Source organism: Crinia signifera, chromosome 4 (genome assembly GCF_055691185.1).
Source record: "Crinia signifera chromosome 4, ASM5569118v1, whole genome shotgun sequence".
NCBI classification, from domain to species: domain Eukaryota; kingdom Metazoa; phylum Chordata; class Amphibia; order Anura; family Myobatrachidae; genus Crinia; species Crinia signifera.
Genome location: NC_139220.1, coordinates 225,628,487 through 225,645,841, shown reverse-complemented (window position 1 = coordinate 225,645,841; position 17,355 = coordinate 225,628,487). Strand labels below are relative to the sequence as shown.

Here is a 17,355-nt window from a genome sequence, read left to right as displayed (position 1 = left end):
TTACATTGCTACTCTTTGAGTCTATTCTTCCGGCCTCAGGCATTCAGAACATTACACAGGCAAATGCTAAAAGAGGATCCAGCCTACAGGAAGACTTTTCTTTCACCCTTTTTTGGGCTCATCAGTGCATGATAGGGTGTTCTGCTCAGCATGTGCAGCATTGTATAGTTAGCCCCACCAACACAATGGAAAGGATTAGAGGGAGGTTTATGTTATTCCTGTGGTGGACAATAGATTTCTGGGAAATTCCATTTGCAAGCCACACTTTCACATATATTGCAACTGTATTAATGCTGCTTGCAAGAGTGATTTATTATAAAATAAATGTAATTACTGCAGGGCCTAAAAGTGTTATGATTAGAAAGCATTAGTAATAACTGAGAAAGTGTTGTGTACAAAAAATAGGTTTATATATGTAAAAATACCAGAGTTGTTTTAGGACATAAAGTTATTTTCCATCATGGTAATATTATTCATAAAGTATGAGTATTACTAAAATAAATAAAAAAAAACATTTAAGAACATTGAAGAATGCAGGTGACAAAACCCAGTATACAGTATATAATCCTAATAGTACTGTGTAGAAGATGATACAAATCTAATGTTTTGTCATAAATAATACTGTGTTGTCTTGACGTCAATATTTCATAACTGTCCCAAATAACTTTTAATTTATTCCAGCTGACCTGTATGCTGTTGACAGAAGATGACAGGTCCCACACTTTAAGTTCTCCTGCAGCAGATATTGCTACCAGTGAATCTTCTGCAGAAATAAATAAATAAATAAAGGAATCAATTGCTGAAATCAGTAGTATTTACACTTAGTAGGCCTTTACAGTCATTCACTGTATGATTTACAGTACATGTTTTTAATTGCTGTATTTTGGCATTTATTTAATAATACTACATAATTACATTACCACTTATATTTCTAATGGATCTCTTGCACCTACCGTGCGGCTGGTGCAAGATTCAATACTAATGATGATGGTTCCGGCAGTTGGAGTAAATTCAATGGGCTGCTTAGCTGTCTACTTGCAGATGCGCAAACCCATGCATTAGCCCAACAGTGTCTTGCATTAGCATAAAGCACAGGTTCCCAAAGTTGGTCCTTAGCATGTGTCAGTGACTAATGAGTACACCTGTGCACCTGCCGGGTGACCTGGAAAACGTGAACTGTGTGGGGACCGAGTTTGAGAACCACTGGTGTGAATTACTATATGTTAGCAAATCCGGCTTCTGCGGCAACTACAGCCACTTTGCCTGCAGCTCATAATCAGAACCTAAATGAAAGATAATGTATATGATTAATGGCCCTGCAGTATATATGATTCGGGAGTTTGATCTAAATTTAGCAACAACAAGAAGCAGCATACAGATGGAGCGCCTGTCAGCCAACCTGCAGGATCGCCAGATCTCCTGTGCTGGCGCAGGCTGGCGGACAGGAGCTCCATCTGATGGGGAAGCGCGAATATCTCCCACACTCGCGCATCTTCATCAACAAGGCAGCGGGGAGCGGCTGGGAGCATACTGGGGGGGGGGGCTGCAGGGGAGCAGCTTGAGACCGGTGGAGGGCAGCGGAGGTCTCCAACAGAACAGGGCGCACGAGCACCCCCCCCCACCGCCGCCGCCCTGCCAAGCACCCCCCCGCCGCCCTGCCAAGCACCCCCCCCCACCGCCCATGCAACCCCCCCCCCCCCCAATCCCCTGCAGCCTTACCTATCTCGTTGGTCCCAGCAGCTCCGTTCTTCTGCTGAGGACTACCACAGGGGGGGTGTAACCATAGCACAGCAGCCCCCGGCGCCCCCACATGCACAGCGCCCCCCCCCCCCGCGGTGGCGGGGGCTGCGGTGCTATAGTTACACCGCTGCGCATGAGCATTTTGTGCGCGCGTGTCCCCTTCTGTCGGAGAACGGCGGCTGACACACAACGGTGTGGTGATTGGTGATTCTACCCTGGTTTTCCCAAAGCCCTGGGGGTTTTCTGTTCAACTGCTGGACTGAAAATGGGATCTCCAGAGCAAGCTTGATTTTGCCTTAACTCATTCATTTTAGGAAAAAATCATTGGTACTTGCTCTTTGTCCCTGTGGAAGTTTCCAATTAACTTAATTAGTCTAATTGTTTTCTGGATCCAGTGCAGCAGCAGTGCGTATATAGGAGCGTATTCTGGTTTACATGCAAGCTGCTAAATTCACAGCTTTGCATGTCATTCAAAAGCTGCCTGCCTGCACTACCAGCGTCCACCCCCCCCCCCCTCGCACACCGAATATCCCCGCACGCATGCGAATGGATGTTTTGCATATACATCCATTTGCAGCCTTGCGGGACAAAATTATTTGATGGTCGGCAACCATTGAATGAACCTCTGTGGTGTCTTAGATCCGCGGCTGCTCTGTGCGGGTAGCTGGCGATGACATCACCTGTCTGCACCCTTGTCATCAGGAAATTACCATGGGAACTGTTAGGTGCGAACAGGATAGTGAACAATCAGTTTGCTGCACCCGCTTGCACCAAGCATCTACACACGCAAATAAATGCTTATGCGCATGGGAAGACGGTAAACATCGCTCCCCAGTGCAAACGTGTGGGGAGCGATAAAATTAGAAAAAAAATCATAGTGTGCATGTTTGTAAGTTGAGAAAGAAAGAGAAAGTGTTTATGTGTGTGATTGTGTGTTCCTCCATGGACATTGCTGCAGCACACTGGGACACTGTCTCTCTGGAGGAGGAGTGCACACCATACATACCAGGGGGTGGGAAGGAGTGCCCCACACATTCTGGGGGTGGGGGAGAGGAACGCACCATACATGCCTGAGAAATAGGTGAGCACACCATACATGGGTGACAGCATACTGGAACAGCGCTGCCACCCAGCGACCACCATGAGTCACCAACTTAGGGTTACAGAAGACGCAACCCTACCCTTCCCTACTTTAGTTAGTTACAGCCCATATTCTACCTTAACGGTATTCTATGTGCATTAGATAAAAATCGGGGGGAGTTCCATGTAATTATTGACTATAACAGCTGACTAACCTGTAACAATAGACTAACCCGAATAATGACAATTTATTTCTGTTCTCCTGTATATCAGATGTTGTGACATTTAATTAAGTAAACTGACCTTTATATTAAGATTTATATCATTGCTCATATCAACAATGGATGATTACATATTGCTTGTAATAATTGAATAGAAAACTAAATATAACATATCCATTACGTGTAAAAAGTCATACTTGCTTAAACCATGAAACTCACAGTCTGGCACTGCCATGGTACCTGTACCCTGAGAAAGACTGAGGTCAAATGTTAATTATTTTCATAAATGTATCTCTGTCAGTGCGGTACCTTGAATCCTGGTGGAATGGACAATGCACATGCAACTAATCCAATCTGAAGACTGTGACTTGAAAGTATGAAGGACTTGCAAGGTCTTTGCATCGACAATGAGGACATCTTGATAGTAACCACAGCAAAGCAGCCAGCCTTCCCCTGTCATTCGGAATGAGCAATGGTAGTACTGTGAGCCAACGATAGCAAAATAAAAATAAATACAGTTATTGAATACAGCACCATACTGTTAAGGACGTGTGCCTTCAGTATCAGCTACAGTAAATTTACCGACACAGTGCTTATATTCAAGCATACAGTATGTGAAATCATTTATATTTTAAGATTAAAAATCAGCCATATTAAATAAATCTAAAGAAAAACAGTTATTTTTATAGTAATAGTAATAGCAACTAGCAATAATTTAGTATACAAGTGGGATTATTGCTTCTGTGTCAGCACAGCTGTAATTAAAGTTGCGGCCAGTATAGTGCACCGGGGAATACGTCCACCTGGAGTGCTGCAATAGTTGCCACTACAAATGTTGACCCCTTAAAACTAAAATAAAAAAATCAAATTTTTCCCTCCCTCAGTATCATTAATGCACATATGTGCAATATTAATATTAATGGAGAACAGTTTGATTTTAACTACACTAAGGCTGAGGACACGTGTTGGCTAGAAACTTCAGAATTCAGTATCATGATGGTCACAATGCCATCAGCAGCGTCCCGTCAGCCAAAATCCCGATGGATCTCAGTAAGTATTTAACCCCTTTTGTGAACACAGTTTAAGAGAAACAGCACATCTATTGGGGACGTGCTCCTTTTGGCCCTATCCCTGCGGTGTGCGGGATGGCATATCCCCGCGATAGGATCGCATATTACAATGAGGTCCTGGGTGGTAATATTCAACCCAGCTCACGTTATATATTCGATCCTTAATAAATGGGCCCCTTAAAGAGGAAAGGGAAAATAGGAAAGAGAGGGGGCTCGGGAGTTAGAGAGTGCAAGACAAGAAAAATAAGGATAGGAGAGAGAATGGAGATGTGTCGTGGGGGGGGGGGGAGCTGGAGTTTGAAACTATTGAGAAAATAATCAGTTAATGCACTCCTAATCCACCCCCTTACAGTTGACCTGTGCCACCACCACCCCACCCTTGTTTACCATCTGCACTGCACCGGGTCTCCGCATCCGCGCCAGGGCATCGGATAAGCTTCAGATCTCCTCCTCAGCAGTGCCGGGTCCCCTCAGCAGCGCAAATCTCTGGCACATCAGCGCTGCCAGCCCCGTGTTGCCAGCGCAAGCAGCACAGCTTTTTCATTTTGTGCCCGAGCTGGTCACCAGACAGTGCCGTTGAGCCCCAGAGAGGGGTAGGATAAGGGTAGTGCAGAGGCTGGATTAGCCATGCCAGCTCCTCCCCCTTCATTAGCCAAACCATAGCCGCTGGCGGAGGGGTGAGAGAGGAGGCACGGGCGGCAGGGGAAGACACTAGGGACGGGATGCCAAGGCAACTAAATAAAATCTAAAGGTTGCAGGGGATTGCCTGCTGAGCCCTCTGGCCCCCTAAAGGCCTGGGCCCCATAGCAGTTCCACCCCGTGCACCCTCCATAGTTATGCAATTGTCTAAATTTACTCAAGTTGCCTGTTTTAAGATGGCTTGCAAGGCCAAGGAAACGGCACCCATGCAGTCCTTGGCCTGGCTAGTCCTAAAAATGCCAGCTGCCCCTCGCTGCTAACGCCTCTGACTGTAAATCAGGCAGAGGCGATCACATTTTTGCTATGTGATCACAGGACCAGTCTTGTACATGCGCAGAATGCAGTTTCCCGGCCATAAGCTATGTAGTGAATTAGGGCATATATTTGAAAATTTCAGTTTCCCAAATCATTTTCAAATATATGCCTGAAGTTGCTTGTCAGCATGTTAAATGTCAGCATTTTGACTGTTGGTAAATTGAACATGTCGGAGTAATGATTATTGGTATATTGACCAAGTTGCTACATTATTATCAATGGGTGTCGGTATAATGACTGTTGGTAAAACTTCAGTCGAGAAATTATACTGATTTTCTCTGCTCTGTGAACTGTGTGGGAGACAGAAGTGGGAAGAGGCAACTAGTGTTGCCAGGGCCACATCTTAAAAAATATTCACTGACCATTCCCTACGTGGGCTATGGACAATCCTTCCCTGGTTTTATTATACACCACCCAATACCTTTTCAGCTTCTGAAGAGCGCTATGGACAAACTCTACTATATCTTATGGATCTTGTGAATAACGTATTCTAACAATTAATATAATCTTTGATTATTTTATGCTAGCATGAGGACTTCGAGGCTGTAATAGTGGTTAGTATTACTGCCTCACAGTCCTGAGGTCATGAGTTCAAGTGACAAAAAATAATCGCAACACAAGTGTGTATGTGTGTTTCCAAGTGGCAGGAAATATACTGTTCATTGTACTGGGGCAGGAACTGATGTGAGTAATTAAACGAAAAAGCAGCATGTACTTACATACTGTATATTATAATTAATAAATAAATATACCTGTATTGTATAATTATAAGCAAAAACAAATGGTACTACATAAAGGTATGCTATGTAAATATCTTCATAAATAATAAATCTATAGATATTTGCAATAATAAATGGGGGAAAATGAGAAGCAGAGGGCCCTACAATTCTGGTACCTTTCCGTCGCCTTTCCACAAATCTAATCCTGACCGCTGGTTACTATTTAAGTCTGTATAATAATGTGCCCATTGAGTTCATGGGCATACCCAAGAGTTACTCCCTCTAGAATGGATTCTTTACTAATTAGAATGGACCTTGTGTAACGCCGAGGAAATGTCACAAATAATTAAAAATAAGAAAAATATGTCATGGGAATTGAAAGAGTCTGGTGCTCATGGATTGTTACCTGTTCTATCAGCCCAGACAGTTACACCCTCTATTGTCATTTCAGGCTTTTCCCTGGTGTAGCTGTCTGATCTTCTCTGCATATGGTGGTGGCAGCAGACTGGCAGCGGTAATACAGTACACTATCAATGTGCTAATAACAATTGTCACCTTTGCAATTAGAAGACGTTCTAAACAGAATAACATATATTTATCTCCTATACTTTAATTTCCACAGATAACATACAGTACAATATCACTGATAGAATAGTTCTAGTCATTCCTTGTCCATTGATATTTTTATTACTATTCATGTTTAAAAAAAATCTGTTGGAGTCTTTATTTACTAAGGTGGGAATTATATTGAGATGGGATGATGCTATGGGCAACCAATCAGTATCTATTTATTTAGTACCTTCTAGAACAGAGGTTCTCAACCTTGATCCTCAGGACGCAGTGCATGTTTTGCAGGTCTGTCTCCTCCCAGAATCACAAGTGAAATATTTAGCTCCACCTGTGGATCTTTTAAAATGTGTCAGTGAGTAATGAGTGCACATGTGCACATGCTGGGTGACCTAGAAAACGTGCAATGTGTGGGGGTCCAGAGGACAGAGATTGAGAACCACTGTTCTAGGATATAATAGATAGTATCTGATTGGTTGCCCGTAGCAACATCCTATCTTCAATAGATCTCTCATCTTAGTAAATAAACCCCTAAATGTTCAGCAAGGGGCTTCAGGGACAGATACTGAATTGTATAAATAGTGTTTAGTAGCATTTATTTTAATTGGAGTTTAATGGCTTCCAAAGAAGTTCCCCATATAAAATGTTGTGACAAATCTGGGATACTTACGCAGATTGCAGTGTGCCTAAACGGAAGCTTTGCATTCTCTATGCAGTGCCCACTGGTGACATTCCACACACACATTTCCCTGTAAGACATAACCCTGGGTTATTCACTGTCAGTTTTACTTAGACAATTCTGTGATCTTTTTTACGTATACAGACTGTATTTAAGTGAGTGCAATCATTTACGTAGCTTTTTGTTACAGATTACTGGTGAAGAAAATATTGTGGTCATTAAGAGAGGGACGGCATAGACAAAATGTTTTTTTGTTTAGGTAATTACACCCTGCTTTCTTATATCAAACTAACTTTAAGGCCATGCCTGGAATAAACCAAATTGTAGGTATACAGCTATTATGTCTCATCAACATGTCACCAGAAGTATCATTCTTCAGGACTACATCCTGCAGAAAATGGGTCATTTCACAGAATCTCTACCACACATTTTATACATGTTGCTTCTTTATCATTTTCTCTAAAGACAATTATTTACTCTTAAGATTAAACAGCGCCACCATGAGGATTATTGTATGTTTGCTTACAACCTTTCTCTTAAAAATAAATCATCTTGTAGCATTCAGATAAGGCACCAAAATGATGTGTTGGGTTACTGAAACTTAACATTACACATTTATATCACAAAATAAGAAACAGTAAGTATTGTTAATACTAGAGTAATGTTATTATAATAAAAAAATGTTTTTAGATATTTTTAGCTCCATCTCCACTCAGGAAACCTGAGACCTGAACTATAATATGTTGGACTCAGTTAGCATTTGTATAATAGTAGTACAAACATATAAGGTATTAAATTACAGTGTTATGGATACAGAAGAAGTCAATGCACCTCCCAGAATGGATGATTCCAGGCCTTTAAACAAATATATGTGTTATCACGGATAGTGTAATGGTTAGCATTACTGTGTCACAGCGCCGAGGTCATAGGTTCTATTCCCACCATGGCCCTAACTGTGCCGAGTTTGTATATTCTCCCCGTACTTGCATGGGTTTCCTCCAGGTACTCTGGTTTCCTCCCACAATCCAAAAATATACTGGTAGGTTAATTGTCTCCTAACAAAATTAACTCTGTGTGTGCGTGTACATGTGGTAGGGAATATAGAGTGTAAACTCCACTAGGGCAGGGACTGATGTGAATGCTCAAATATTCTCTCTAAAAGCACTGCAGAATATGTATGCGCTATATTAGAAACTGTTAATAATAATATTACTAGCATTGCTACTTTGTATGTTCTATTACAACTGCACTGTCATTTGCATTATGTTCATTATTTTATTGTATGTATTTACACTATTATATCTATTTTTGTCTTTTCCACAAATCTCAGATTTTGCTTGCACTGGCTGGTGGTGGTTATAGTGCCTGTTACTGTTTTGAGTCCTTGACAGGTTGGAGAGGCAAAATGAAACCTATATAATTTACTGTGTTTATACAAAAACGGACGATAAAGGGGGATATTTACTAAGATGGGAGTTCTATTGAAAATAGGATATGTTGCCCATAGCAACCAATCAGAATTTACTTCTTATTTATTTAGCACTTTCTAGAAGATAATACATAGAAGAATATGACTGATTTCCCATATTAACACCCCATCTGTAATAGAACTCCCATCTCAGTACATAAACCCCCAATTAACTGATAACAATGGGGCAGATGTATAAAACTTTAACAAGAGATAAATCCAAGGGTGATAAGGAGAGATAAACGTCCAGCCAATCACCTGCTAACTGCCATGTTACAGGCTGTGTTTGAAAAAAGTCAGTAAGGAGCTGATTGGCTGGATGTTTATCTCTCCTTTTCACCCTTGCATTTATCTCTTGTTAAGGCTTAATACATCTGCCCCAATATTTGGTATTCATCAATTGCAGCTACAGTGTAAAATAACCCTTCTACCCTGTATGTCTGCCCCTCTCATATGAAATGTAAGCTCTCACGAGCAGGGCCCTCTCTCCTCATGTGCTTTTTCCTCTCAGACTAGTTTTAACTACACATTCCTTTCAACAGCACACAATCCTAGGTCTATGCCATCATAATTATTATATGAGTGTCCTGTCCCCTGATGCAACCATCCTTATTTACCATGTACTTATCCTAAATTGTCTTGTACTGTACATCATTGTTGACTAGTTTTTGCTTATTTGTTTATGTATTCTGTTAGGTGCTGATGAACCCTTGTGGTGCCATACAAATAAGCAATAATAATATTACCCGTCGCTTACCCATTCTCTGCTCCACTAACAACATACGGCTGTTTTTCAAAATCTCTTGCCTTTGCTAAGCACGTTACAGCAGAAGTGTGACCTAGAAGAATTGCTTTAGATTTAATCTGAAAAACACAAAAATCAAATGAGTCAAATGCAACACAGCATTCATTATCACAACGTGGGTGTTCACAGTCCCAGGTAATTGCTGCAGTGTAAATGTACAGTAAATTTCAGAGAACCAATGGCTGATTAAGCACAGAGTAGCTATAAACCACTGAAGGGTTCTGTGATGCTGTCACTTTAAGTAGCATGTTGTTAGTATAGTGAGATCAAATGAGGTAGGGAATAGCCAATGGATGAGCAGGGGAGGAGTTGGCAGTCTATGAGAGCACAGGGAGTCAGGTGGTCGGCCTCTTTGTGAAGTTTTCCCCTCCCTCCATCCCTATTTTCCTATTCTCAGTGGCAGTAAAGAACGGTCCCTGTTTATATGCAGTAGTATGTAGATAGTGGGTCTGCTCTCCCAACATCGATATGTCATTAGCCCATGCTCCTGGACAGGAGATGGCTAACACCACCTGCACGGGTGGGTTGTGAAGGGAGAGTTGATCACCAGCATTGTGTGAATCGTGTGTGGTGATGTTACCCCTTTCCCCTGACCATTCTTTATTGCCGCCACCATATATATATATATATATATATATATATATATATATATATATATATATTCAGATCATAGTTGTCAATCAATAAATTTGACATTCATTTTGAAACACCAGCACTTGTGTCCGTGTCTTATATTAAGTGTTAAGATGGAAAGGTTTAAGTTGATAAACGTTAAAGATTTGTTAAAGTGTATGCATAAAGATACCCGATGGTGAGTTTATGTTTTTTCACAACATCATTGTGTGGCGTCACGCACAGCCTTATAATGTTCCCAATAAAGTCAAGTTATACCCCTTTCACACTGCACTTGTTAAACGGTATATTGCCGTTTTTTTCCCTTTTAAAACGTTTTAGGCTGCAGTGGGAAAGCGCCAGAGTTCATTTACCGGTTAAAGATAACCGGTAATTCAAAACGTTTAAAAAGCAGAGTCCTACATGTTTCAGAGCCATTTTTTATGCAGTGAGAATGGCTCTGAAATGGTATTTAGTAAAAACAACAGATTACAGACCTGTGATAGGCTGGCTGCCTTGAAACGTGTTCAGGGAATTAAACGGGTTGATTGATGTGAAGTGGTACTTAAACGGTATTTAAAACGGTAATCTACTGCAATGTGAAGGCTCAGACCTGTTTTAAATACCGTTTCAAAATACCGTTTTTTAAAACATTTTGGCAGTGTGAAAGCGGTATTAAATGTACAGTATCTCTAACAAACAGAACTGTACTCAAAGCTAGGAATCTGACAGTGTTCTGTACAAACTTTTCATTTTATAAATGTGCTTCTAAATGATACTTTATTTGGAATAAATGTATCTATTTTAAATTGGTTTATCCATAAGTCTATCAGTCATACTTTATATCTGTGTCTTTCTATACATAAATCTACATTCTAACTGACATCAAATCCTCTCTATATCCATCAAACATAAATCTATTTCATATCTATTAACCTGTATATATACTGTATCCAGTGGCGTAACTTTAAATTTTGCTCCCCCTGCCAAAAAATTTGTGCCCCCCTCCCCCCCCCCGGTCTCCTCTCCAGCGTGTTTCCCCAGTGTGTGACGTGATGACGTCACACGCATAACGGAGAACCTAAAGCAGGATAGAGGGAGAGTGACCAGCAGACACTGCTGCTTTCATTGGCTCCGACGCATCCCAGGCCGCCCTAGCACGTCCACCCGCCCGCCCATCCTGTACACAGTAGCCAATAGCCGGCTCTGTGTACAGTCAATTGAATCAGTGGAGGGATTGGTCATCTCTGCCATGGCCGCACCCGCACTGTGTCTGACTAGCCTCTGGTACTCAGCCAGTGGACAGCGACAGGCAGCAGAATGTCAGTGCGTCCAGCGGGTGCTGGCGCCCACACAGACCCCACTGTGGCTTGCTCCCCCAAGCGGCAGCTGGGGCTGCCTTACAGTAGTTACACCACTGACTGTATCCATCTCATATATATTTATCTCATATCTACTTTTCTGTTTATCCATGTGCAGATGTAGCCACAATGGCGTATCTATAATGGGTGTAGTGTGCGTCAGGGGTGCTGCAGAAATCTGGAAATGGCAATTTTTCCGGTGATCTGCACATGCGCAGTGGAGACTGAGCGCTCTAGTACTCAGACTCCACAGCGCAGGGAAAGACAGCACTGTCTATACACTTATATATAACATTTATTGTTAACGAAATATACATTTTTTTTTTCTGTCAGCTGCAATAAAGCACACACGGTCAAACAGCCACATAGTCCAAATTTAAGAGATGTGAACCATAAAATTATGCTTTTCAATGGCTGATTCTCTCATTTCAAACTGACTCAATTCGTATTTTCGAGTAATTACATTTTTTGTTGGTGAAACCACGACACAAATGAAACAAAGTACCAGATCACTGATGCTAGACACACTGCTAATGGGAAACTATTATATTTTTCGATGATTTCACCAAAATTACAAACATTGTCCAAGCAAAGAACATTACTTTATAGATATCTGTCTTCGTCAAATAAAGCAACTTGCAACTTTCCACTATCCTTAGGAAAAAAATACACTGAAAAGGCAAAATATCTATACCCCAAATTACTAAATAGGAAACTGTAAGAATTGCTGCATGGAGAATGTAAATAGAAATATCTAGTATTTCTCAACTTCTCATTGTCCACTCAGCATTTTCATGCATGAATCCAGACGTCTGGATGGAAAGATCTACAGTGTCTGGGTCGAGAGTGAATAGGTCAATGCTAAAAGGTTGGCATGCAACATGTCGACATTAGCAAATGTCAGTATTGGCAAAAGTATGAAAAAGTGAAAAAATGAGCAAAAGTGAAAAACCCATGTCGACCATTTCTTTGGTCAACATTTTTCATGTCGACTTTGTGTCAAACTTTTATCAATGTTTATCTATTGCATGTCGACCTATTGTCAGTATCAACATCTTGCAAGTTGACATATTGTCAATGTCAACATTTTGGGGCTGACCTATTGACTGTTGACCTAGACACTGTAGAACTATCAACCAGATACGGAGACCAGAATTTTTAAATTATATGACAGTTTATTCTCTTTAAAGACAAATATTACCAGCGGTACTACATACTTTATGTGAGGACGCGGCCAGGCCAGCCCAACAGGGGGCATTGCACGGCAGAAGTGAGCAGTGCTGGAAGTGATTACTGGCTCTGGGAGGAAGGGGGCGGGGCAACGATGACATAATTAAATTCAAACTGCATCATGTGTTGCTTATCCATTATTCTGGGTTATCAGGAGTACCTCCCCATTTTTGTAGCCGTTACACTAAAGTAGGCGGGTACTATCATAGCAGATATCTAAGTACGTCATCTGATGTGCAAAGTACAGCAAAATAAGGTTAACAAAAGAGGCATGGTAAATGCTATTCTAAATGCAAGGAATACAGTTTTTTTATGGCCTTCATTCATGAAACACTTATATTATCAATTTCTGAAATTTCACAACACTTGGCAGGTCATTTCATCATTATTGCTGCAATTTCTTGGCATATACCAGCCTTCAATTCATTAATGGTTCTTGATCAATGTTTGTAGACCTCAGCTTTCAGAAGTCTCCAAAAAAAAATGTCACAAGGGGCAAGATTGGCTGAAAGTGTAGGCCACATAAAGTCACCATGTAATGAGATCAATTGCCCTGGAAACAGTGCTTGCAATACTTCCATAGATCTTCTCGCCATGTGAGCGGTGGCCCTATTCTGTTGAAACCACACATTCGGATTTCCAAGATTGACGAGTTTTTGTTCCAAAAAGTTCCATAGCATTCCCACATACTGATGGGAAGTTAAGGTGGCCATACACTGCTTCTCGGAGCAGTGTGTTGTCATCCAATCCCCCTTGAGCCACCCGGGACCTTCCCGGGCAGCATGATTGCATGGAGTACAATGTATGTGGTCCTTCTACATGTTCCCCACTGCAGGGAGGAGGGCCAAGTCGGAGGTTGTATGTGCAGCATGTATGATCTCAGACTCCGATCCGATGCGCACGGGACCGCACATCAGATTGGATGTCAACACAGGTCTGATTTGGCCACTTTTCACACAATCTGTTGGCTAGATCAATCTGAATCAGGTGAAAACAGGCCAAATCGGACCTGTGTATGGGCACCTTTAATGTAACTGTTAGGCCTTCCTGCTAAAACAAAAACAAAAAAAATAACCCCAAAATCTGCAACAGTGGCCTATGTATGTACGTCAGCTCCAGGTCTATGGCACTAGAGGCTGGGACATTATAATGAGAGCTCAGGCAAGCTCAAAGTGGCATTGTACCAAACCTGGAATCAGAATCACAGAACTCACAACTAATGTTAGGAATAGGAATTTCACAGTGACCAACTATATGAGCTGTATTACCCTGGGATCCAAACCACAGTAACTAGTATGAAACTGGATTCAGAGTCCGACACTCAGAGCTGAGAGCAGAGATTCGATAACCAGAAGCACCAGCTATCACATCCAGAAAGAAATGGAAACCATATACTACCACAACCCTGGAATCAAATCTATGAGACTCAGAAACAGCCCAAACTAATGAAGAAAAGGTAAGTCAACTATAGGACCAGGGTGTGGAAAAAATGAGAGACAGAGCAAAAGTCAATGTGACCACCAGATGTAGGAGACACTGTTGAGGACCGTAGTAGATGGTATACAGAGGGTGAGCATAACAGTGGATAGGAGCAATAGCAGTTGAATGCCGGAGCAATTCAAAACATCCTTGAGGCAGAGCATTACTGAGGGCTGAATAGATGCAGTTGACACTGTTACAGAGATAATGACAGCAGCAGGTACATGGTCTGGTACACATGTGAGCTGATACAGCAGAGTCAAAGCAGTTAAGGATAAGCCAACAGGAATACAAGAATGAATATCCAAAGATAAGCTGCAGAAGGATACAGGCAGCGAATATATGAACAGAGAACATGTACAGAACTTACTGCGGTCCGGAGACCAGGAACTATGCTAGAAGGAAGGTGTTGCTCTGGCAATGTGCACAGGTCAGAGCAGGTTTAAATTAGGGATGTGCAAGTTTGGACTGGGAGAATCCGGACATCCCCGTACACCTCCAATCCAAACTCACACTCTGAGCCTGTTTGGGCATTCCCGCCCAGACTCGGAGCGCGGGGTTCTGGACCTTGCGAGATCCCGCTGACGAATGTCGGATGATCCAATAAAAGAGCGGGCAGCCAGGTGTCATCTTCACTCCAGTCTAGGAGAGTGACGAGGAAGCATCCTCTCTGCCTGCCTGCCTGTCTGCCCGCCCACCTACCTGCTGTCCCACCCGGCAAATTTATAATCCAGTCCAAGTCCAGTGATAGTGCTTAAAGTCCAGTCCAGTGATAGTGCTTAAAGTCCAGTCCAGTGATACTGCTTATAATCCAGTATAGTAATAGTTATGTATAGTCCAGTCCAGTGATAGTGCTGTATAGTCCAGTCCAGTAATAGTACTGTATAGTTCAGTCCAGTGATACTGCTGTAAAGTCCAGTCCAGTAAGACTGCTGTATAGTACAGTCTAGTGATATTGCTGTATAGTACAGTCCAGTGGCAATGCTGTTAAAGTCCAGTGATACTGCTGCATAAGTCCAGTAATACTGCTGTTAAGTCTAGTGATACTGCTACATAAGTCCAGTAATACTGCTGTAAAGTCCAGTCCAGTGATACTGCTGTATAATACAGTCTAGTGATATTGCTGTATAGTACAGTCCAGTGGCAATGCCGTTAAAGTCCAGTGATACTGCTGCATAAGTCCAGTAATACTGTTGTTAAGTCTAGTGATACTGCTACATAAGTCCAGTAATACTGCTGTTAAGTCTAGTGATACTGCTATATAAGTCCAGTAATACTGCTGTTAAGTCTAGTGATACTGCTACATAAGTCCAGTCCAGTGGCACTGCCGTTAAATTCCATTGGTACTGCTGCATAAGTCCAGTAAAACTGTCTTTAAAGTCCAGTGATGCTGCTGTATAGTCCAGTCCAGTAATACTGTTGTATAATCCAATCCAGTGATAGTGCTGCATAAGTCCAGTCCAGTGGCACTGTCGCTATATTCCATTAGTACTGCTGGATAAGTCCAATAATACTGCCATTAAAGTCCAGTGATAGTACTGTATAGGCCAGTCCAGTGATAGTGCTGTATAGTCCAGTCCAGTGATAGTGCTGTATAGTCCAGTCCGGTGATAGTGCTGCATAAGTCCAGGCCAGTGGCTCTACCAATAAAGTCCATTGGTACTGCTGCATAAGTCCAGTAATAGTAGTAGTAGTACGTTTATTTATAAGGCGCCTCAAAGTGTCCGCAGCGCCGTACATAGCAAACAAAAAAACAAATTACAAGGTAACGTACAGGGTGTGTTGATAAAATACAGCATAAATAGGGTTATAGCTGGTAGAACTAAAATCAGCATCAGTTCTGTAGTAGGTGTCGAAATTGTCGAGGAGACTGAAGATAAAGTAGAGGAAGGGAAGAACAGGACAGGAGCACAGGTGAGGTAAAGAGGTAGGGTGAGTACGTGAGGAAGGAGGGCCCTACTCATAAGAGTTAACATACTAAAAGGAGGTGGGTGGACGAACGAAAAACAATAGGACAGGTAGGAACGGATGGGAACGGAGGCAGGATAGGAGGATCAAAAGAGGTTAGGAGGAGGGATAAGCTAGTCGAAAAAAGTGGGTTTTGAGGGAGCGCTTGAAGGAGGTAAGGGAATCAGAAAGCCTGATGGGTGGCGTGAGGTTGTTCCAGTGCAGGGGGGCAGCGCAAGAGAAGTCTTGGACATGGGAGTGGGAGGAGGTGATTAGGTGAGAGGTCATTCGGAGGTCAGCGGCGGAGCGAAGAGGACAGGAGGGAGTGTGGATAGAGATCAGTGAAGAGAGGTAAGGAGCGGTAAAGGAGGAGAGAGCCTTGTAGGTGGTGGTGAGGAGTTTAAAGAGAACTCGGAAAGGAATGGGGAGCCAGTGAATAGATAGACAGAGGGGAGAGGCGGAGGTAGAGCGGCGCTAGAGGAAGATGAGCCTAGCAGCAGCGTTGAGAATGGATTGGAGAGGTGCGAGGCGGGTGAGAGGTAGCCCAGAGAGAAGGATGTTGCAGTAGTTAAGGCGGGAGATGACAAGAGAGTGAATGAGAATTTTGGTCGCATCAGTGGAGAGGAATGGTCTGATGCGCGAGATGTTGCGTAGGTGAAGGCAGCAAGACTGTGAGAGAGCACGAATGTGGGGGGGTGAAAGAGAGGGAGGAGTCAATGATGACACCGAGGCAGCGCGTTTGGTCAGTGGAGGTGATCTCGGTTTCACCAATGCTGATGGAGATAGTGGGAGAAGAGGGGATGTTCGGGGGATGGAAGATTAGAAGTTCAGTTTTAGCCATGTTTAGTTTCAGGAAGCGTTGGGTGATCCAGGCTGAGATGGCCGTGAGGCATTCGGAGACCTTGGACAGGAGTGATGGGGATAGGTCGGGGGAGGAGAGATAGATTAGGGTATCATCAGCATAAAGGTGGTAATTGAAACCATAGGAGCTGATGAGGGTGCCCAGAGAGGTGGTGTAGAGGGAGAAGAGGAGAGGGCCAAGGACTGACCCTTGGGGAACACCGACTGGCTGCAGGGTAGTAGGAGAGGAGGAGCTCGGAGTGGAGACGGAGAAGAAGCGATCGGAGAGGTATGAGGTGAACCAGGAGAAGACCGTGCCAGTGATGCCAAAGGAGCGGAGGGTGTTGAGCAGGAGAGGGTGGTCAACAGTGTCAAAGGCAGCCGACAGATCAAGCTGGATGAGGATAGAGAAGAGGCCTTTGGATTTAGCCGATAGTAGATCGTTAGTGACTTTGGTCAGGGCAGTTTCAGTGGAATGTAAAGGGCGGAACCCGGATTGGAGGGGGTCTAGAATGGAGTTAGC

The 17,355-nt window shown here is 42.8% G+C and overlaps 1 protein-coding gene across 4 annotated transcripts in view; it reads right to left on the bottom strand.

The window, feature by feature from the left end:
- WDR72 (WD repeat domain 72) overlaps positions 1-17,355 on the bottom strand; it is a 311,593-nt gene that overhangs the window by 211,580 nt on the left and 82,658 nt on the right. For all 4 annotated transcript variants that reach the window (XM_083183882.1, XM_083183885.1, XM_083183884.1 and 1 more), the window contains 4 exons: positions 9,316-9,422; positions 7,082-7,160; positions 3,351-3,522; positions 687-763 (listed from right to left, as the gene is read on the bottom strand). In XM_083183882.1, coding sequence (XP_083040008.1) covers positions 687-763; positions 3,351-3,522; positions 7,082-7,160; positions 9,316-9,422 — 435 coding nt within the window. The remainder of the gene's footprint in view (positions 1-686; positions 764-3,350; positions 3,523-7,081; positions 7,161-9,315; positions 9,423-17,355) is intronic.